Source organism: Chanodichthys erythropterus, chromosome 12, assembly GCF_024489055.1.
Source record: "Chanodichthys erythropterus isolate Z2021 chromosome 12, ASM2448905v1, whole genome shotgun sequence".
NCBI lineage: Eukaryota > Metazoa > Chordata > Actinopteri > Cypriniformes > Xenocyprididae > Chanodichthys > Chanodichthys erythropterus.
The window spans coordinates 12442217-12466193 of record NC_090232.1 but is presented as its reverse complement, the minus strand read 5'-3'; the positions used below and the strand labels follow the sequence as shown (position 1 = coordinate 12466193).

Below are 23977 nucleotides of genomic sequence, written 5' to 3'. Positions count from 1 at the left end.
GGTTGAGTTGTCACAAAAGACTAATTTTTGAGTCCAAAGTCTAATCACACACACACACACACACACACACACACACACACACACACACACACACACACACACACACACACACACACACACAAAAAACTATGGTTTGTTCTTCTTCAACAAGTTATTTGTCACATTTATATTGGGGGAAATTGTTTAATATATTGTATTTGTATACAAAAGCAAAAAAAAAAAAAATAGTAGGGGCATATTGTCATAAAAGGTCAGTGTTATGTCCCATATATTTCATGAATTGTGTATTTTTGCAATAACCATGTGAATGTTCAGCTTGTTTTTTTTTTTTGTAGTTAAGACAGATTTGACAACTAGTCCCGATCTCACCTATATTGTATGTGTTTGAGAGAGAATTATGTCAAATGACTACAGCATAAAATAAATCTGTACTTATAGACAGAGAGGCCACACAATTTGAAGCCCCAATTTTAATGCAAGTCTTTTCAGCACTTGTATCGGTTTATGGCAATATGGTGTTTAGGAAACTATCCAATGGGCTACACAGGTTCAGAAAAAAGTATATTTATATATATTATATATATATATGTTTATATATATATATATAGATTTATAGTTATTTGAAGCTTTAAAAGAGAACAGTACACACTTGCACACATGAAGATAACCACAATGTCAGATGAAGTATCCGTAGGCCAATGAGAGGACAGAATCATCTTTTTTTTCTTTTTTTTTTTTTTTACTTTTTCCATTTTTTTGTCCCCTGCATCCACGCTTTTTCTAAAGATAGTAACTTCAGAAGAACACTTGACCACACTGATTAAGAAGAAAAAAATAAACGACTATAGAAAACAGTCAAGTCTAAAACGGATAGTTGAGTTTATAATGCACATAGTTTGGGCTGCTCTTTGTACAGTACGTTTGTACAGTGTGTATTTCTGTGTGCGTGTGTGTGTGTCGAAACGGGTAAAGGGCTCAGATAGTTGATATAGTTTACAGTGGACTGTAAACAGAGACACATTGATCACAGAGCGGAGAGAGTGAGGAAACAACCATGTCCATTGATCATCTATTTTTCTCCTTTTGTCTCTCCATCACTCCTAATCCACTTTTTGAGCTCTCTCCCTCTTTTCTTCCCTCTTCCCATCCAGCTTTTCGGAGGAGATTTGGCGAGGTTTCTCAGTCCTGCTGAGAATTCTCAGGGTCCTTACGTCATCTGATCGCATCCGATTTAATCTGTTTCAGAAGTCCAACAGAGCTGGAAATGACCAGATAGGCCGTGATTGAGTTCAGTAAAAAAAAAAAAAAAAAGAAGAAGAAGAAACGAAGGGAAATTTAAAAAAGAAACCCTTGATGCTTTTGGCCGGTTGCGTTACTGTGCAAACTCACGCTTTTTCAGGAATGTCCACACGGAAGGTGCTAGGAAATCCTTTTGCGTGCTATAGGGAACAGGCAGAGAACATATGGGTCGTTAAAATCATGTTCTTACCAATCCTTACATTTATTTTCCCAGATTGAGTCTGATCTCACAAGAAAAAGTATTGCTGTAGCTATGTTTATTCTTGCACTGCAAAAATATTGCTCTCTAAGTGTTTCATATTTCAGACAATTTTTCTTTAGATCTTGCATTTGAGTGAGAACTGTAAATGTTAAAATTGTTTAAATTTGTTTTTTGTTTTCTGTATTGAAGAAAGATTGAGCTTAAATGTAAAATCCTGGGGAAAAAAAACTTAAAATATAGTTGAGATACTATAAAATCAAGTTATTAAATATAGCAAATGAAATACATTTGATATAGCATGTAAAAAGTGACATTATGATCATTTACAGCAACTTTAACACTTAAATTTAATTTAAATGTAACTGTAATAAAATGTACTTGAATGTAAAATTTGATTGAAATGTATTAATTATAATACATTTTTATATATTAAAAAAATCAAATCACATGAAAAGCCACATCTGGCATCAAAAAAAATAAAAAAATAACCAAAGCTTTACAGATCCTTTTTAGAGCGACATTTTGGTGGTGCGCTGATAAACATCAGTGTTGTGACGTTTTCTTGTGAGAGTGTTGCCCAAATTTCCCAAGTATAAAAAAATGCAGCTATGCAAATAGGACAGAGGTGGGGCTTGTGGATATAAGGTCCATCATATCCACGGTTGCCATGATTTTGCCAAGTAAGACGTGTTCCTGGATCAACATTTTTTATTGATCCTGGAACAATATTCCTGTCCAAAAACATAGTCCTAATCACATCCCTAACCCTACACATAACTTATCCCTAAAATCAGAGGGACATGATAGGTGAATAAGAATGTTGTAGAAGCCCCTAACCTTTGTTGTAAGACTAAACTTGACATAAACTGTAAACATATGAACCTATCCCTTAAATCTGATTGGTTGACTGGAATTTTGTTCCAGGATCAACAAGGATGTTTATCCAGGAACATGTTCTACATGGTGAAATCATGGGTCACCAACATATTTTGTTGATCCTGGATCAACATTCCTTTCCAAAAACATAGTCCTATACCCATATCCTTAAAATCAGATGGAAATGATAGGTGAATAAGAATGGTGTAAGCCGCTAACCCTTGTTGTAAGACTAAACTTGACATAAACTGTAATCCTATCCCTCAAAACTGATTGGTTGATTGGAATTTTGTTCCAGGATCAACAAGGATCTTACTTGGCAAAACACAGTGACCCCTGATTTTACCATGTAAGACATGTTCCTGCATCAACATATTTTATTAATCCTGGTTCAACAATCCTGTTCGAAAATTTAGTCCTAACTCTATCCCTACCCCTAAACCGATAAAAGTGGGGCTTGTGGATATTAGGTCCATATCAACGGTCGGCATAATTTTGCCAAGTAACGTGTTCCTGGATCAACATCTTTTGTTGATCCTAGAATAATATTCCTGTCCTAAATACATAGTCCTAACACTATCCCTATCCCTACCTCTAAACTTAACCCTACCAATAACTTATCCCTAAAATCAGAGGGAAATGATAGGTGAATAGGAATGGTGTAAAGAACCCTTATTGTAAGACTAAACTTGACATTATCTATAAACCTATCCCTCAAATCTGATTAGTTGATTGTAAATTTGTTCCAGGATCAACAAGGATGTTGATCCAGGAACATGTTGTGAAATCACAGCTCACCATGATTTTGCCAATAAGACATATTCCTGCATCAACATATTTTGTTTATTCCTGTCTGAAAATTTAGTCCTAACCCTAAACCCAACCCTACCCATAACTTATCCCTAAATTCAGATGGAAATGATAGGTGAATAACATGGATGTAGAAGCTCCTAACCCTGGTTGTTAGCCTAAACTTGACATAAACTGTGAACTTGTCCCTCAAATTTGATTAATTGATTGGAATCTTGTTCCAGGATCAACAAAGATGTTGATCCAGGAACATGTTGTACTTGGTGAAATCACGTTCACCCATATCCACTGGAAGGATACAAACATGCACATGCACACTTAGTCTCCGCCCACAGGAGAACACACAGTGTACACTTGGCCTTGCTTTAGTGCAGTAGTAGCAATACTGCATTAAAACGGGCATAACAGTGCTGGATGCTTCAGTGACAGTGAGCGTTTACACTACCACAGTTTGCATGCTATAATCAGAGGCGAGGAGGCAGTGCGCTATGAGTGTGATTACAGTAGAGCTATGGCATATGGTGATTAAAACAGGCATGGATACAGTGCATGATGAAAGACACAGGATAGATAATGTAGGATTTTGTAGTATGTAGATGAAAGCTGGGAAATAACCACTGCCATTCCATATGGCATGCTGTATATTTCTGTTTATTATGGCATAAACGTGCTGAAACGGCTGAAATGTGCTAAATTATGATTATAAGAGATGCAGAAGTATGTGGTGAGATTTAGGCATACCATGTGTCTAACATGATTATGATGAAGATTGATTTCAGCTTAAGGAAAAGTCACAGCACAAAAGTATGTGTTATGTAGGTTTGGATGACAAATTAGTTGCAAATTCAGCATTGATTAGCCAAATTTGTTGTAAGATGTATTCACCAGTGTCTTCAGATGCTTTGGGTGGGAGAATTTAGAGGGCAGGGGAAGGACAAAATGTTGAACACAACTCCACAATTTCACTCAAAAAATCCTTTATTGATATGTCCATATATTATACATTTATTGTTTTTTTTGTTTGTTTGTTTTTTGTTTTTTTCATTTTACTTTTGAAGGAAAGGGGAAAGCAAATTGGAAAGTGAGAGAATAGGTCAAGAAAGGGTGTTTTTGAGAAATGGGATTACATATTTTCTTTATTTTTTTAGAAATATAAATAGTTCTATACAAAGAGAGTCATGGGTTAGATTTGGAACAGATGATGGCAGTGGATCAGATCTGGGGAGTTCAGAAATCGTACATTTTGAGTGAGTACTCACACAGATAGTTGGGTTTGTAAGGCGCTCTGGCGCTTGGTAAGAGTGTGTGTAGCTCATGGCGTGTGAGCGTGCCGTGGTGTGACTTGTCTTTGCCGAACGTAGAGAATGATCTATCATCGGCCCGATTGCACGCATCGCCCGGAACCACGCTCTCCTGTACCTCAGTGTCCGGCACCGCGTCCATTCCTGGGACGTGCAGGTTGCTACGGTAATCGGCGCCCTGGCGACTGTCGCCAGGCATGAAGGAGGGCATCCAGCAACGGTCGGAGTGACCCAGAGCCTTGCACTCTTCAGTGCAGTTGGAGAAAAGATCAGCTCCTGTGGAAGACAGAAAAAAGATGGGAGGAAATGTTAACTCTATTCTAGTCAAACGTGATGTAGAACAATATACAGTTGATAATGTTTCTAAGATTACTATAATGTTACCGGGCTTGAATTTCGGTGTGGGATAGTGCATATTGTGCAATCATTTTACTCGTTCCCACAGATTTTGTGCTTACACCCAAAGTGTGCACATAAAAACGCCCTCAAATTGAGTTCTTTTTCGCTGCTTATTGCACTTAAACAGTCAAATTCACACAAAATAACGACAAAATGCCGGTCTTGGTGAGTATTCTCTTAAACACAGTCAGTTATGTTTTAAGTGAACATAAACGGTTGAGAAAGAAAACGTATGTGTAACATGTGCGTCAGATCTTAAAGTGACAGCAGCTTAATATGCCACCTGCCAAATTATGAGATAATATTAATAATATCTATATCTATATGTTCATTGCACATTGCATAATGCAATGATGCAACAGTCTTTTTAAAATTAAGTATTTTAAAATCACTTTTCTTTATTAATACTGTATAAGTAGTACTTTTAAGCAATTGGATGCACAAATTTTGGACTAGTGGACCATAAAATGGTGGGGGGAATCCATACACTTATATTTAGAGACAGACATGAGCCATAGCTAGGAGGGACCACAATATCTTGTAGATGATTTCTTATGATTTGAGTGAGGAAGCAACCACATAGCAACCACCCAAATCATTCAAGCAACACTCAGCAACATGGTGGTGAGTTTTATACATGTAAGCATAACTCACATCTTCTTCAGGAAAGGTAAAAATCTTTTGTTGTTTTGTTTTTGTTTTTTGTAATTTTTCAGATTATCTTTGATATACAAGCAAAAAAGACCATGAGCAAGATATATCGTATGTTATGTCCCTACAAAGATAGTAATACCAGAATCTTTTTGACATTGGTGGGATATATATATATATATATATATATATATATATATATATATATATATATATATATATATATATATATATATATATATATAATTTTTTTTTTGGTCCCAATGAAGAAAACGGCTTATAAATTATGCTAAATTATGTTTTGTTTGTTTTTTATCTAAAAAAGTTTCCTGCCTTCAGACAGCAGAAGTTCTGGACTCCATGGCAGCTTTCATTGGCCAAGCTGTCTGACTGACATGTAAAGCAACCAATCATAGTTCAATTTGTTCTGCATCATGTTTAGGGGTGTGAAAATGTAACGTCGATGTCCCTACAATAACAGACCAGTGTGTAAAACTTTTGGACATATTTTAAAAAGTCTATGCTGCGAACTTTACTTCACATACTTTTGAAAATTCAGCTTTTAGTTGGTCCTGATAAGCACTCATTGTCACAGTTGTAAACATGATGGCGTTCTTCTTCCATGAGGGCATTTGGTGTCACGGCATCTTTGTTTCCAGACGGAACGTTAAAGAATGCGACACAAACATCTCCCGGAAATCCTGTAGAATTCAATCACTCAGATGACGACTTCGAAACCTTCCTGAAGTGTTTCCAGTTAAGTGTGCCATATGTATCAGATGTTCAGCCAGCGGTTTGTGGGCGTGACGTCTGAGGCTGAGACTAGGGTTAAGGGGACAGAATATACAGTTTGTACAGTATACATATCATTATGTCTATGGAAAGTCCCCATAAAACATGGAAACCCAATGTGTGTGTGTGTGTGTCAACGTCCTTAGGTTCGCTATCTGAGATCAATTTAACAACAAAATATGTTTTGTGGAGGCTACATATTTCTTCACACTCTGAGATCTTCTGCTTTCACTTTATCAACTGCTCTTCTGTCTCTTCTGTAACAATCCAATGTCAACAGTAACACAAAGGCAAAATTACTATGAATTATCCAGAGCGCGGAGTCTGAAATTATTCATATTTGAATGAAGATGATTATTTAACCAGACAGATTGTGAGCTTTTTGCTCGTTTTATAATCAACTGCCATCATTGTCAGGCTTCAGCAAAGCACAGTAATTGACTGGAAGGCGGCCCACTGAAAGAAGGATAGTTATATACACAAAGCAGTGAACTCTCCAGCCCTTTGTTTCTCCATCTCTGCCTCTCCATATCCCTCCCCCCAAACGATATTAAACGAATCTGCTGTGATGTTTTCATGCTCTTTTCAGGCTGTTAATTTCACCGGTCTCTCAAGTCCTTCGTACAAACACTAGGCAGCGCAACCAAAACTAACAACATTGGGTGAAACAGTCCTCCAAACACACACTCACACATACACGCTCTTGCTTTCTGACTAATGACTACACAGAGCATGATAATTAGCCAGTTTCAGAGGAAAAGAACGAGAGGAGAGCTTGAAAGGGAAATAAATGAAAGAGAAGGGCAGAGAGCAGCCTGGCGTCACACTGAACTCTAATAAAGGCCTCTGGAAACAACCCCAACATGAGGCGCAATGTTTCAGGGAGCATAAAGACCAGTTTAGAATTAGAAAGGAAAAGATGACCACATGAATAAAAAAATCACAGTCATAGCTTAGAGGTTATGTGCTTGACAACACAGAGCCAGATTTAGTGCTATCAACTTGCGCCAGCGCAAACCTCTTTTGGCGTTAAAAAACTACTGTCAGGATTTACTAAAGTCACGCAGTGCAAAATTAGCGCTGAAAAGGCATGGACAGTTATTTTTGACCTTATCTGACCTTATTGCATATGCATTTGAAGGAATTTCTCTTTCGGATGCAAAATTTATATGAGGAGAGTATTTAAATGAAACATGCAAGGTGATTTACTAAGGTTTGCGCTAGTCAATTTACTTTTATTTGCGCCATTATTTACCGCCCAAAAAAAAGCATGTCTTAAACCAGGCGCTAATTTGCACAGCTCTTGGTCAATTGCGTTGGTCATTATGGAAATGATCCAGCTGCGTTTGTGTTCAATTTACGCATTTTGCGCTTTTATGGGTTCGTTTAGTAAATCTGGTCCATAATATCATGACAATTTGTAACTATTTTACATTTTGGTGAATTGATGCCTAGTTCTTATATGATCTCATTCATACTCATTTGTATGATCTGCTTGCGCCCCACTGATGGTTATGTTTTGGGGTGGACCTTCATGCTTACATTTTCTAAAAATCATAGGATTTCATACAGTTCACATCGTACAAATTCATACGAAATCGCCACCTCATAAATTGAGCTTTGGAGCTTTATTTTTGGGGTAGTTAAAGGTTAGGTCTCTTACCTGTGTTTCCTAATCAACAGTCTAAGATCAGCACTATAGTAAAATGTGTGCAAGATGGAATCAAGATTAGGGATTTGAAAGTTTGAACTAGGAGAAAAGGTAAGAGTAGGAATCAGGGTTAAGCCTTGTTTATAGTGACGCATTCAACCTGGCGTGAACCATCACAGATGCACATGCAAATCTGCACTGCACGATTTTCTGCTAAAGAGTATTATTTTTATTCATGAACATGGCAATTTCACAGTTCAGGCAGAAACATGGTGCTTTTTAAATTATTTGCAGTAATTATCTGCCTCAAAAAGTCCAACACAAATCCATCTTCTTACAACCTCTCCTCAAGTTTGGATTCCCACATCACCACAGTGATGATGTTACTGTTGGTCTGCACATTTTTTTACTTGATAATACTAAAACAAAATATTACAGGATCATGTCATCATCAGTAAAATCATAGTCAAGGTGAGCAGCATAATATGGTATTGTATGATCTATTATGCAGCACCTGCATGCCCTGTCCTAATATATTACATGAAATATTAAACTCCTAATTTTTTATTAAAGATGGAAATCTTATTAGTTCTTTTATCACAATTAAATAAGGCATTACTATGTATGTCACTAGGTGCTCTGCCCTAACGTCTAACGGTAGTCAGTTGTGAATTATTTTATAGTTTTTGCCTCTCTTCACAATAACACTTTCCATCCTTTTGGACTCTATGCCTACTGCTTACATTTTTCTGCTAAAATCTCAGTGCTGCATGAGCTTCATAGTATTTTCCCATTGTAAACTGTGGTACTAGCAAACAATTTCAGTCATATTTCTAATAAGTGTCGAGCACAACAAATTATATTACAATATAGTACACTGTAAACCAGAACAGTAACTTATAAAGATTGATTACACTGCAATTAAAGTCTATTAAATCATTGGTGCAACTTAAAACAGTTACATTATGAACAAGTTTTTTTTATGTAACTCAACATTTTTTAATAAACCCTTATACGTAAATTATTATTTTTAAATTTACCGAGCAACATAATGTGATGTCATACACGTCATGTCATCAATTAACGTTTTTTAAGTTGTTATTTATAATTGTTTAGTTAAATATTTTGAGGTAATCGGTGTCTACAAAAAATGAGTATTCTGAACTTATCAGGTTTTACAGTGTACATTCTGTATGTTATTAACATTTTGGTCATAAGATCCAGAAGCTTTAAATACCTTATAGTGTAAAAGTGTTTTGCATCAATATTGCTTCGTCCTGTCATGTGATACTTCCTCAAGATTTAATTTTGTGCTTAATTTTCTCACAATTTCCATACACCTCGCTGCACCAAGTTGTTGTGACCAATGTGAAAGCGATTGTGTAGTGTCCATTACAAAAAGCCAGGTCCATAATAATATTATCTTCCAGAAAATGACAAAATTTTAGTAGGAAAGCAGTAGCACAAACATCAGTAAGTGAATTCTGTGATGTTTTATGGCATTAATTGTCTTGTTTCAATCTCAAATATTCTTTTCTGTTTGATAAAATTACTGAAATCATTCTTATAAATCATTTTAAAAGGTTATTTTTTAAAAGAATATATCAAAAGTAACATGCATGAGTGTGTAAGCTAACTCTCAGTCCCTCGCTGAGCAATGGCTAACTTCCGGGTTCTGGTGTGTAATAAATAAGTTATAATAAAGGTTTCTGAGCCTGACCAGAGTGAATACTGCATGTCTTCTATATGCCTTAATAAATTCTTTCTTAAAATGCAACATGAGTTTATTAATCTAGTAAAAGTTACAAAGTTCCATAACAAAATGACCCATATAAAAGTGAAAGAAAGGGAGAAGATATAGTACTGTTATACACCAAGGTCAGATTCGAACAAGTAAGGAGAGCAATGGTAAAAAAAAAAAAAAAAAGGGAAAATATGAAGTGAAAAAGAAAAGAGGAGACGATGAAAGAGTCTGTATATTGGAAATTTGAGACAAAGGTAAAGACAAAGGCTGACAGAGAAAGATAGGGAGGGGGTGGATGCATGTCAGGCCAATCTCTAATCTCTAATTCCTTGTGACAGAAGCTTTTCTGAGTGAGATCAAAGGACAAATCTGTGCTACTGATAAACCTGGCCATACTATAAGAATGTGTGTGTATTGATGATTAAATGAACACACAGGGGGAATGATGTTTTATTAGTGAGCAGTTGTAATGATTTGCATTAGTGACCAGGAAACAAGTTATTAGTGTGGGACCTGCAGATATATAAGGGTGTAGATTAAATGCACTGACCTAAAATTCTGTGCTTATTAGAATCGCTATATAGGAGACTTCAATAGATGATGAAACATTATTTAGTGATCAAAGTGTCTGTTTTTGTTGGGCACAGAGAACACCTCTTTTATATACTGGACGGCACAGAAAACTCAAGATTACCCAACATAATTACTGCTGGGTTGTACATATCAAGTTAGTCTCTAGGCATAAACATACACTTAGAGGAAGATGTTATACACCTCTACCTGCTTTTTATTCCTCATAGTTTGCTCTTATAAAGCTCAGGTTACAACAAAGAATATTTAAAGTATCAAATCATTTATCAATTTTGTCTCAGATCTCCTAAATAAGTAAGAATAGAGCTATAAAATTAAGATACTTTGGTTCATCTTGAAATCTTTGCTGTTTGAATGCAGACTTTGGTGTTTAAGCAGTTTTTGACATTGCTGAGATCTCTTCTGAAACTCTAGAAGAGACAAGTGAGATTTCTAGGCTTTTTTTCTCAGGAAAGATCTGAGAAGCTTAAGCAAAAGTCTCCGTTTGCTCTATGTATCATTGCTGTCAAGGATAAGCAAAGTTAAAGAGATTTCTTATGTGATTCTTCTTTCCTGCGTGCTACTCAGTGCTTCTAATCTTACAGACTCAACATCTGAATCCACACTCAGCTCAAATCTCTGCTCAGATGTGTTGTGAAATCCATAGATCAATTCCACAAGCTGTCCACTTTGTTATTTCACCATTATATCAGGGTGATATATATGGACAGAGATATGCGGGTGTACACAGAGGCATAAATCTCGTTAAAGCAGGGATCCAAGGCCATTGTGACATCATCAATATTAAGTACACAGATAAACCTGACTGCATACAATCAAACTCAATGTAATTAGAACAGCGGCCTCTAAATAGCCCCAACCGAGCGAGCAGACAGAAGCTCACAGCATGACTTTCACATCGATATCACAGTCACATGCAGAGACTCGTGTAGAACATGTAGGACCTGATACCTCCTCATATGACTGAGGTCTGCTTTTTTATGTGAAAACAACATTTGAATAACACAGAAAACTACTAAACTGGCATATCCTGAATGCAATACTAGTGCTTTCAAGGAAGAAAAGCAATAGGCAAGTCACCTTTATTTCAATAGCGCTTGTTAAAATGCAAATTGTTTCAAAGCAGCTTCAAATTAAAAACAAAAAAAAGAAAGAAAGAAAGAAATAAAGAAAGAGAAAGAAAGAAAGAAAGAGTAAAGTAATTATCAATGATGCAAATTTCATTAAATGAGACCAATTCAAATGTCTACAGAAAACAATCAGTGTCATTATTCAGCTCAAGTCAGCTCAGTGTTGATTCAGTTCAGTTCAATAACTGTGTAAAGTGATTAATTATGAAATTAGTTCAATATGGCTATAAGAAGCTCTACAGACAGTGTCATCCAGCTCAATTAAAGGGTTAGTTCACCAAAAACTGTAAATCCCACACCCACATTTTGTTCCAAACCTGTAAGCCCCTCGTTCATCTTCCGAACACAAATTAAGATATTTTTGATGAAATCCGAGAGCTTTCTGATCCCCCATAGACAGCAAGGCAATTACCACTTTCAAGGCCCAGAACGGTAGTAATGACGTCCTTAAAATAGTTCATGTGACTATAGTGGTTCAACCTTAATTTTATGCAGCGACAAGGACACTTTTTGAGCGACATTTGTGCAAAAAGCAGCATTTTAAACAAAAAGCTGAGAAAATCACATTTTTGTCAGAATCTGCGTCCAGGTTGGATTCAGAATGATGATAAAAACATATATATGGAGTAGCTCGAGTCCATCAAATCACCCAAAGCTTCATAGCCCTATACCTCTGGGTTCAACATTTCATTCAGTAATGAAGATTCTATGCTATTTTAGAAGATGCTTAAAAGCACCCCTACTGAAAACATGGATTTGCCAGACATTCTGTCAATGGTGAGAAAGCTTTTGTCATAAATGACCAAAAATTCCATCAATGGTGGAGAAAGAGTTAAGTCTTTTAAACCCCAACTAAGCAAACCAAAGGCTTCAGTGGCAAGGAACCTAAACTCCAACAGGAGACAGAAATGAAGGGGGAAACTCATTTCTGAGTCAGTAATATTGTTAATGTTTTATGAATTTAGCTTGTGATTTAGTGGTAGAATAATATCCTTTAATGTATACTTTAACCATCAGATCCTAGTCAGCAGAACAGGACCCGAATTTGGTGGAGACTGCAGGTGATAGAGCATATGCAAATGTTAGCATATTGAAACAACAAATTAGATGTGATTTTTAAGTTTAAATAGTGTTACAATTATTTACACAGAACATCTGTGATTTCATGCATTGATTTGGGCAGGATTGGGATCTCTGTAATTTTAACTCCCATTTACAGCCCATTAAAATTAGCACACGCACACACACACACAGACACACACACACACACACACATATATAATATAATATATATGATAGAATTAAATATCTAAATCATTATTAAAAGTACAGCGTAATTTAGGGAGAAAATTAGCTATGGTGTTAGAGGCTCAAAATGAAAAAAAAAAAAAATGAGAAACTTTGTGAAAAAGTAATATACTGCAATCACAGATGTTCCTATACAAACAGGATTAGATTTCTCAGAGGACCACGAGTTTACTTAAAAACAGAAATAGTTGTGGAAGAAAAACAGACATTTTCAATTTGGATGGGATTAAAGTCACAAAGTATGTCTGTGAAACACAAAATTACCATCCTCGGGGAAAACAAGTCCTATTCGAATGAGGATTAAGGTTGAAATTATCTAGAAAACAAAGTTTGAATGCAGTCATTAAATGGTTCAGTCTGAGTTAAATGCAGAAATTTGAGCTGATAGTTCAGCATTAGTGCTCTTTGGATAAAAAGAACATGACAATGTGGCATCTATTATGCATTGCAAGAAGTAGACCTCAAGGATTTTATGATTTTTTTTGCTGTCAAGAGAAATTTGAGCTGTCAGAATAATTGTGTTTAAAACCTAAAAGCGATATGGTTCAGCAAACTGCATTTTCAAAGTTCGTTCCATTGTTCTGCAATTCAATACATCCTCACGGTAACAACATAGTGTAGCATGTTGTATGCTAAGATTAACACCTGCACTTCATGGCCAATAAATATATAAATTAATAAAAATATCGACATAATTGCTCATGAAATCCTATAATTGCAGACCTGAATCGATTAGACATTAGATATCCTCAGTGTGTCAGGGAGCTTTACTGAAAACATTAATGATCTGCTGGACTCTGGGGTTGCAGACATCGAGAGAAAAAGGGATGATGCGTTGAGTACAAACACACTGACTAACTAAGCTTTTCTCTATCAGGAAGTGCTCTGCATCCCACTGTGTGCGTTATTTTCGTCTCTTTCCGCTTCTCTTGCATTTTCTCTTCTGGAGACCTCATCACATCTTTTATCAATGGTGTGCAAAAGCATCAGAATGAAAAGGAAAAACACTGCTAAAGCCCTGATGAGCAGAAATTCCGTTCAGAACACCTGTCGTCGGGCTGACCAAAGACCTGAGCTCACATGCTGACGACAAGCATTTTTGCTAGGGTTGGGAGGAAACTATGGTAAATTTGTTTTGAAGATCAGTAGTCATCTGGGTGGGCTTTCACTCAAAATCAACTAGCTACTATATGAAATGACCTATATAGTCACTACTATCTTGGGGAAAGCGATGTTACTAACTTAACTGTATTTCTCAGTAATGTGTAACTGCAAAATAAATTATATAATCTGATATGTTTAAAAAGATATTGCTTGCTGAAATAGCCTCAGTTTATTTAGCTACCTTTTGTTAGTAGCTTGTAGAAAAGCTTAGTACTTTTTCAAGATGGTAGCTTGACTGTAGTTGAACTACTTTAAATTATGAATAGCTCGAAGCTTGGTAAGCTGCAGTTTCAAAGTTATTCCCCCAGCATTGACTTTCACTATGGCTACAAACTGTGTGTGTGTGTTTCTGTGTGTGTGCAGAGCAAATGGAGTTGTTCTGATCAGGATCTGATAGCATTAAATTGCAGCGACAGGAGTGATTTGATTAACGTCATCACCACACATCCCTCATTTATAGATAATCATCAATCTATCGCTCACTCATGTTAATCTAATTGTGCAATTTGTCACGCCTCTGTCTCTTTGCAAACAAATGCAGATGTAAATCATGTAAAAGGGCCGTTCTCTGACCCCAGCTCTTCCAGCTTGACACTCGTGCTCATTTGAGAGACCCCAAGGCCGTTATTATAACTTGAAAGATATACTTTAAAGTACCAGGCTTTTCTAATCTCACAATAATTGATTATAAAGAAAATTTCGAACATTTTAATGTGCTTCAAACATCCTCCCCAGCTTTTATTCTATTTTTCATGTGTTTTGAAGAGATCGAATGAACCCCAAACAGAAACAATGTTACTAAAATGGATGCCAGTCACATGCAAAGTGTGTGGTGAAACAGAAGGATAACACTCAGGCAGACAATACACACACTAAAAAATTGTTTTACACAAATTTTCACAGAAAAATACCATTTTCCATTTAAGGTAATATAGCGTAAGAACAATGCATTCTGGGTAACATTTTTCATTTTTGTATAAGGTACTTTCTCTGAAATTACAGATATTACCCAGAATGTATTGTTTTTATGGTATTTTACTGTTTCAGTGGAAAACTGTATTTTACTGTGCATATTTGTTTAATTTTTTAAAGTTACCTTTTTTTCAGTGATGCCAAAGAAGAACTATTCTGGGTTCCCAAAGAACCTTTCGGTGAACAATTCAAAGAACAATTTATCTTTGTGTGAGAAATATTTTAATAATCTAAAGAAACTTTTTTTTCTTTAAATAACCTTTTTGTGCAATGGAAAGTTTCTATGCTTCCATGGAGGTTCTTCATGGAACCATAGATTACAATAAAGAACCTTGATTTTTTAAAGTTTAATGTCTGCTTTAAGTTTTTAATGACGTCAATAGTACATTAAAGAATTAAAAAAAAAGAGTATTTTGGGAAATTTCTTCAATTTTTTTGTTAATAATAATCTTTGTTATTTATTCAATTAAAAAAAAAAACATTAGTTAAGTGAAAACAATTGCTTACTGTTAGTTCATGTTAGCTCAAATGCATTAAATATTAAAAGATACATATTTTGATGTTAATAATATGTTAATAATTTGATGTATTGCTAAATTTTTACATTAATAAATAATTTAGACGTATTTTCCAATGTTAGTTCATGTTAGCTAGTTAACAAATGGAACTTTATTGTAAAGTACCTATTATTTTTATATTTACATTATTAGAATATCTGGGACCCTAAACATAAGAGCTTTAGAGTCAATTTCAACAGGAAATGAGGGTTAAAATGGTTCTTTCTCTTTCCTTTCTATCTTTTGGCTGGGCTTCTCTTAATTTAGACTGATATCTCCAAATTGACGCCGTAAGAACAAAAGGAGGCGAGGTAGGGATGTGTGAAGGAGATAGCATGTATGTGTGTGTGTGTGTGTGTGTGTGTGTGTGTGTGTGTGTGTGTGTGTGTGTGTGTGTGTGTGTGTGTGTGTGTGTGTGTGTGTGTGTGTGTGTGTGTAAGTGGTTGTTAATGCAGTGGTGCTACCCCTGTCAGTGTCCCAGGCCTTCATCTTAACCTTGTTGTGATAATTGGCTATGCGGAGACAGGCACTGAAATGGGAGTGCAGAAACTGCGAGCTTGCCAACACACACCCAGAGGAGAGCAGGGAAGGAAAGGACACACACATCTTCTCATTTTACCTATTTGATGCTCTAATAAGTTTTCAAAAAAAAAAAAAAAAAAAAAAATCTCAATTCCTCTGACTCTTGTCCTTCCTCCTTCTGTGATTCCCAACCCCCCCCCCAGAAAGGATCATATCAAAGGCCTTTCTACAGTAAACTTCCTTCATACTGTAGTTAACTAAAATGCGAAACCATGCTCGTTTCAAAAATTTGTATTCCATTGTGTGCAGCACATACATAATATCTGGCAACCCGTCATCTAACTGTTTGCCAAGCCGAAGGCTGAATGTCATGATTCTTTGGAGAGAAAGGTCAAAGCCTTATCCAGTCGAAGCCGTAAGGCTCCACCTTGATCAATAAACCAGCAGAAAAGAAACATAAAACTTGAAAGTCAAAAAGCTCATCAAATTGAATATAAAGAAAGAATAAACAAAATTAAATCAAATTCATCTCCAACGAACTATTGCCATTTTGCCGTGCTTCACTCAAACGCTTATGACATTTGATATGAATGGGAAAATAATTGTGTTTGGGGGGTGTGGGTGAGGTGGTGGGTAGCTGTTTGGGTTTGTTACCGTGGAAGCTTTCAAATACTCATTACATGCTTCAGAAAGCCTGTCCATCAGACAAGTCAGGCGGCATTGACTGAAATCCGTTTAGCTCTGTTGACAGATGTATAATTTTCACGCAGTCCCTATATTGATCCACTGTTGGAAATGGTTAAAGGCTTGTCGCGTTGCTTTCAAAGCCAAAATGAGAACGATTTCCAAATGTCTGCCTATGTTTCTCCTCAGCATTCATTCCCCAGGGGCCTTTCACCCGTCTACGCTTCTTTCTGATCTACTGTGAGGTCGACAGTAGGTGAGAAACTCGTAATCAACTCACCTGCTGTGTGGCCCCGGTTGGTGGCGTCATGGTCGCTGTCTCCCTGCTCGCTGTCTCCGTGTCCGCTGTCTTTAGAACTGACGATATCTGCCTCTTGAAACGCTGAACTATAAGGGAAGTTTCATTGTTTAGTAGTCATTTGGTAATTGGAGCTTTGTACTGCATTTTTCCATTAGAAGTATTGATCATTTTGGTTATTTAACACTTTTGGCACAGTTGTACATTTTAGACTGCTGGTTAAATTCGATATCAAATTCTGAATCAGACGCGTGCTGTGTAGTTTAAAACATTACAATGACACATGCGACACTGACTCCGATTTTAGAATTTTGGCTTTATATCAGTGTGTCTGTACTTATTTAACCATATTTTGGGGACAAATCTGTACCCAGAAGTTAGCTAAATCTGACAAAACCTCCTTTTGGGGACATCCTCATTTGTAAAATAAAAAATATATATATATATAGTTTTTTGAAAATTATAAAAATGCAGAAAGATTTCTGTCAAAGTGTTAGCTGTGGGTTAGGTATAGGTTATAGCATTTATAACTAGCTGCATATAAAAATAATAGAAGTATATACATTGTCCCCACGTGAACGTGTGTGTGTGCGTTTGTGTGTGTGTGTGTGTGTGTTCTCGTTTATATGGTTTTTGAAGAAACAAATGTGTATAATGACACGGGTATTACAACATAAACATGAACACAAACACTTCCTCGTAAACCAAATGTCTTTAAAAAAACAATTGTTGCAATTAGTTATCACAACTTAAAATTGAGTGTTTATTTGGTGAGATAACTCAAATATCCAAGTTGATTAAACTTAAAATGTTATTATATAATGTTTTAAGTTGAAAGAATATATTATTAGATATTTTAATGTTGCATTTTAAGATGTGATAACTAATTGCAGTCCCCATGTGGGAAATGGATTAATAAACATACTAAATTATGTTTTTTTGAAAATGTAAAAATGGCAAAAGTTTTCTGTGATGGGTAGGTTTAGGGTTAGGGTTAGGGGATAGAATATACAGTTTGTATAGTATAAAAACCATTACGTCTATGGAGAGTCCCAACAAGGATAGTGAGCCAGACGTGTGTGTGTGTGTGTGTGTGTTTCTGTGATTTATGAGGCCACAAATTTGTATAGTGACATGGGTATTACACTGGTATTACGACGTAAACATGAAATATGAGGACATTTCATGAGTCCTCATATTTAAAATAGCTTCAAAAACATAATAAACAATGCATTTAATAAATAAACATTATAAATAAACATAATAAACATTTTATTAAAAATGCAAATGCAGAATGTTTTCTGTGTTGGGTAGGTTTGGGGGTATGGGGTAGTGCAGGGGGATAGAATATACACTTGTACAGTATAAAAAACTTTACGCCTATGGAATGTCCTCACTTTGATAGCAAAACAAACCTGTGTGTGTGTGTACAGTTTTTTTGAGCAGTCATCTCACCTGTTAACACGACGGGGTCTATCCACCAGGTAGCTGAGCTCAGTTCTCTGGTGTTTAGTCTAAAAGGCATAAAAAAAATTTAAAAATAAAATAATAATAATAATTAAGTATGACATTCTAAGTATGACATTCTCCATTTGTCATTAAAACACTAGTCAGGCCTCTGTTCTGCTCTGTCCATGCACTAGAGCACCTCAACCATAGAACCGCCTTTGTTCCACTGATACCCAGCGACTGTGTGCTTAGCATACTTAAACCCTGTCCAATACACTCCCCCCTCCCTCCCTCAGTCTTGACTCCAGAGGGCTACACCCTTTCAGAGAATGCCAGGGGGTAGTAAAGTATACCTTGTTGGATGGCGGAGGAACACTTAAGATAAAATGGCTTGTCTCAGAGGCAAAAAGCAAAGATGTTAGAATAAGAACAGAAATGTTATAGCAGGTTATAGCCACCCTCAATATTCACTTTCCCCATATATTCCAATTATTGGTCAATCGATATAGTATTTTCATTGATCTTTTCTGAAATGTTTACATATGGATTCCCTCCAGTATTGAATATGTGGTTACATCCTTGTATGTAACTGACCCTAAAGTGCTGTAGTGTAATTAAAGGATCTGAAAAAAGCACTGCAGCTCCGAGCTACATTTAAAAGCACTATGTGAGTCATAAGCAAGCAGATGATTACTATCTGACATTACAAACACAGGAAGCTGAAAGATCACGACTGAATAGACGTGTATGCTGCATATATATAGAGAGAGATATTTCAGTGCACTGTGTCCATCCACTGGACATGTCACAATAGTTTCTAACATTTTGACTCAATTTTAAGAGTTTTTAGAGTCTCATTTTTCTTTATCAGTAATTGCAATTGAAGTAGTTGAAAAAGAGAAATGAACTTATCAGTGAATATTGTAACTTTGGCACCACTTTGATTTTACTTAAATCAATTAAATAGCAATAAATGGCAACACTTAATATATACATGCATACAAACACACACACATATTGTATGCACATATATATATATATATATATATATATATATATATATATATATATATATATATATATATATATATATATATATATATATATATGCATACAATATGTGTGTTTGTAATTCAAATATGAATATATGAAAATATACTAAGTTATAAAAATCAAAGAGTTTCTCAACATTTTGAACATGTTACTGATTTATGTTAAAATGGTTATGAGATGCCATTGATGCTACTGAATTCAGATAAAGTGTTGCCAGGTAATAAAAAGTGTTTTCACCTCGCTCGATAAAATGCTTCCGTTAGAGATGATATCTGGCTGCTGATCGGCGTATCCGGTAACGATTGCCCCGCACGGGTTGTGCTCTGTGTCTGTGCTCCGGGACGGGCTGCACGGTTTGAGAAACATCAGGTCGGTTTTGGCAGACTCCGGTGTCAGGCACACCTGGTAGCAGTAGTTCTGGTTCTGGTGGTGCGAGCCGAAGCTGCCCGACTCTTCCACCGGCACCTGTGCGGTACTGGCCACATTAGTGCTCTGCACGAGCATGATGTCCGATTTACTGAGCTTCTTCTTGCGCCCGCGCGCTTGGCGACTGCAGCACTGGCAGCACGAGTCTCCGGCCATGCACGTGTATATGTTCAGTTTCTTGTCCTTCTGACAGCGCACCGCCAGCACGATCATGGCGAGGAGGAAGATGAAGGACACGGAGCCGAGAGCGATGATGAGGATGAGTGTGAGGTCCAGCGAGCCCTCTTTGGACTTCACCGACCCCCGGTCGCCGCTCCGGCCCTCCACTACGCTGTCCACGAGCACGACGTTGATGCTCGCCGAGGACGAGAGCGGCGGCTGGCCATGGTCGCGCACCTCTATCAACAGGTCGTACGGGTGCGGCGGGTCCCGTTTGCTGGATACCCGGCGCGCGGTACGTAGCTCGCCGGTTCTCCAGTCCATCCGGAACATCCCGAGCTCGTTTCCCCGGAGGATGCTGTACGACAGGCGCGCGTTCTCACCATCGTCAGCATCTGTGGCAACAATACGGGTCACCAGGTATCCCGGCTCGGCTGAGCGGGGTAAATGTTCCCTCGCGGTGCCGTTTTTGCCCAAAGGCGCAATTATAGACGGTGCATTGTCATTCTGGTCCACTATGATGACATTAACGGTGGCGTTGGCAGTTAACTCGGGCGCACCAGAGTCCTTGGCGTGCACCATGAAACTGAACTCTTTTATTTGCTCGTAATCAAAAGAGCGCAGAGCGTACAAGTAGCCGTTCTCAGAGTTGATTGACACGTAGGTTAAGATGGACATACCCTGTATTTCGCACTCCAATATGGAGTAAGTGACATAGGCGTTCTGTCCAACATCAGGGTCCACTGCGCTCACCGCGTAAATGTAAGCGCCCGGAACGTTATTCTCGGTCACGTACACGTCGTAAACTGACTGCATGAATCTAGGTGCATTGTCGTTTTCGTCCGAGACGTGCACTTTGATGGACTTGCTCGTGGAGAGAGAGGGCACCCCCTTGTCTTTGGCGACCACCGTGAGCGTGTACGACTCCGCTTTCTCGCGATCCAGCGGACCGTCCGTAACGATCGTGTAATAGTTTTTGAAAGACGACTTGAGTTTGAACGGAACCTCGCCGTGCAGCTCGCAGGTCATCTGTCCGTTCTCGCCGGAGTCCCGGTCAGTGACGCTCAGCAGAGCGATCACCGTGCCCGGGGCAGCCTGCTCGCTTACCGACTCCGTGACCGTGCTGAAACTAATCTCTGGCGTGTTGTCGTTCACGTCGATGAGTTTGACCAGAACTTTGCAGTGCGCGGGCACGGCGTTCGGCCCCATGTCTTTCGCCTGCACGTAGATCTGATGCGTGCTGCTCTCCTCGTAATCCACCTCACCGGTCACTTCAATCCTCCCAGTGCGCGAGTCGATGTTAAACAGATCCCGAATACGCGGCGGATTGTGACTACTTAGAGAGTAAACAATCTCTCCGTTCTGGCCCTCGTCCATATCGGTGGCATTGAGCTGAATAACGAGCGTGCCAACTGGAGAGTTCTCGCGCAAGCTCACAGAGTAAACGGATTGATCGAACGTGGGCGCGTTGTCGTTTGAGTCCAGTACTTTAACCACTAGAAGTGCAGTGCCGGTCCTCTGCGGCTGCCCTCCGTCCACGGCGGTGAGCACGTACCTGTGCACCGCCTGCTGCTCTCGGTCCAAGGGTTTATCCAGCACGAGCTCCGCGAAACGGTTGCCGTCGCCCTGCGTCTGTACGTCCAAATAAAAGTAGTTGTTGGTGGTGATGGCGTATGTGTTCAAGGCATTAGTCCCCACATCAGGGTCGAAGGCGTTCTCCACCGGGAAGCGGGTGCCCGGTGTGGCGCTCTCGGTGATCTCCACGGTGATGTCCGTCTCTGGGAAACTCGGCGGATTGTCGTTAATATCCATGACCTCGATCTCGACGCGGAACAGCTCGAGCGGGTTCTCCAAAAACACTTCGAGGTGCAGGAGGCACGGGACGGTCTGGCGACATATCTCCTCTCGGTCGATGCGCTCGTTCACCACCAGCGCTCCGTTCTCTAAGTTGACCTCCAGGTACGGCGTGCGCGAGCTAGGCACGGTCTGGAAACGGCGCGCGGAAAGTTTGGTGATGTCCAGCCCCAGATCTTCGGCGATATTTCCCACAACCGTCCCGCGCTCCTGCTCCTCCGGTACCGAGAAGTGCAGCTGCGATAACCCTCCATCCAAGATCGAGAAAAAGAGAAATATCAAAATCATCTCCAAACAACAAGTGCACTCCTCTTTATTCCCTCGCTCTGTCTTGACACCGTTTCTTCTCCAGTCACAGCTTAGGAATTACCCATCGCTTTGGTCTAAGAAAACATATGCACTGTGCAATTTCCCAAACGAACAAGAAAGCTCCTGTGTTGTACAGTGTCAGCCTGAAACCATGTCGCCATATGCGCAAGATCTATAGCCATTTGATATAATGCTGTCTCAAGGAGAGCAGAATTTAGTAGTCCGTGCGTCACAGAAAGACATTGCAGAACCTACAGATAGACCGATCCTTAATACTGAGCAGCAAAACCTTACCAAAACTCTTATGCTTAACAAGTGGATGGATCAATTTCAAATAAAATCCTGAAAATGCGACCTACTGCAGACAAGTAACACTTTTCTACATATAGTTGTCTAATGGTCCATAACTGCGGGATGCTTAGATATCCGTAGGTCCCCTCTTCTCGAGTTCTGCAAGGAGAGTGAGCATCAGTGCGTTGTTTTGCGCAGAGCTCTTGCCACCAGCAGCCAATGGACGCTCCGGACTGCCGGCGCTGCGTCACCTGATTAGCCCGTTGGAATGTCAATCAGACGCTCCCTCCCTCGTCAGTGCGCCCTCACATCCCCACTCCAGCTCACTTTATAAGACATGTGAATCAATTCTCATTCTCCGTTTAAAGTCAAACAGTCGCATTCAAGGTAAATATTAGCACGGGACAGCACGACTCACCGTGTTCCGAAATCCTTCTGCCGTTGTTTTATCTGTCAGTTTCTAATCTTGACCAATTCATTCATTTGTCAATTTAGCGTTTTATTATAAGTTAAATGTATGCGTTTGATTGTATTTGGCTGATGACGATGAATGTGATACTCATTTAAGAATCAGTTCTTAATGATGGCATGTGAATGTTTTGAATCTGAAGCACGGAAAGTGTTCTCTTTGGTATGCAGTTCACGCGCGCGCATGCTGAGAGCGCGCGTATGTGGAGGAATCTCTGGAAAAAAAAATGCTAGTAATTTCAATAGGGGAAAAGGATTAAAAATATTAAGTAAAAACGTATTTACTGGAAGTAACCTCACAGTATAAGGTAAAATAGTCTACATCTTATTACGGTGAAATGTCCTACTGTTAAAAGAATAGTGTATGCATATTAAGGTGAAAATGTATATGGGCATATTTACAGTAGCCTACAATATTGTTGAAAGTATATGCTTTTAAGTAAAAAAGTATGAATATCCTTATAATTGATGGGTAAAGAGCATTCCCAGAATTCCCTGCGTGAACCATCACGCTTGTTTGTTATTAGTAGCCTACATTTAGTGTTTAATGCTATATAGTTAGTGTTTTGCATTATTTAAGCATCGTGTGTGTTTACCTGATGGTGTTTTGTGTTATTTGGAGTTTCATACCGACTTTGAGTGATGTGGTCCTCCATTATACCACCAGCTTTATCGTCAGTACATTTTACAGCAACAAACAAAGTTCAAATTGGAGGGTATACTGGCATTAACTACACAATTTAATGACACAGACCTGTAAAATATATGTCATCACTGTTTCCAGAAAAGAAAGGTTTTTAAACGAAAATGTAACATTTTATATGTGGCTTCTTGTGGCGGACCCGTTTGCAGCTAATGAGATTTTGTCATCCGATTGTTTACCAGCGAGCCTCATATCAGCAACAAGATTTATCTCTCCGTCTTTCCTTCCGTTTTATCTCCATCTCTAGACTGCTGTATGCCTGCGACAGGCTAAACTGATTGTTTGATATCGAGAAACAAACTCATTTCAGAATG

The 23977-nt window shown here is 38.3% G+C and overlaps 1 protein-coding gene across 5 annotated transcripts; it reads right to left on the bottom strand.

Annotated features, from left to right (window-relative positions):
* Positions 1-1203: 1203 nt before the first annotated feature.
* On the bottom strand, positions 1204-22638 carry pcdh10a (protocadherin 10a). Of its 5 annotated transcripts, XM_067404036.1 has the most exons (6): positions 19691-22638; positions 18407-18465; positions 16934-17040; positions 4447-4764; positions 1390-1439; positions 1204-1258 (listed from the first exon to the last, which is right to left on the bottom strand). In XM_067404036.1, exons 1-5 carry the CDS (start codon positions 22178-22180, stop codon positions 1420-1422), a joined length of 2994 nt encoding a protein of 997 aa, XP_067260137.1. In that variant the 5' UTR covers positions 22181-22638; the 3' UTR covers positions 1204-1258; positions 1390-1419. The 5 variants fall into 5 exon arrangements, 4 of the variants coding, with proteins under 4 accessions (XP_067260137.1, XP_067260138.1, XP_067260139.1 ...); XM_067404037.1 differs by lacking the exon at positions 1204-1258 and having other exon boundaries at positions 1321-1439; XM_067404038.1 differs by lacking the exon at positions 1204-1258 and having other exon boundaries at positions 1368-1439; positions 4607-4764.
* Between the last annotated feature and the right edge of the window lie 1339 nt (positions 22639-23977).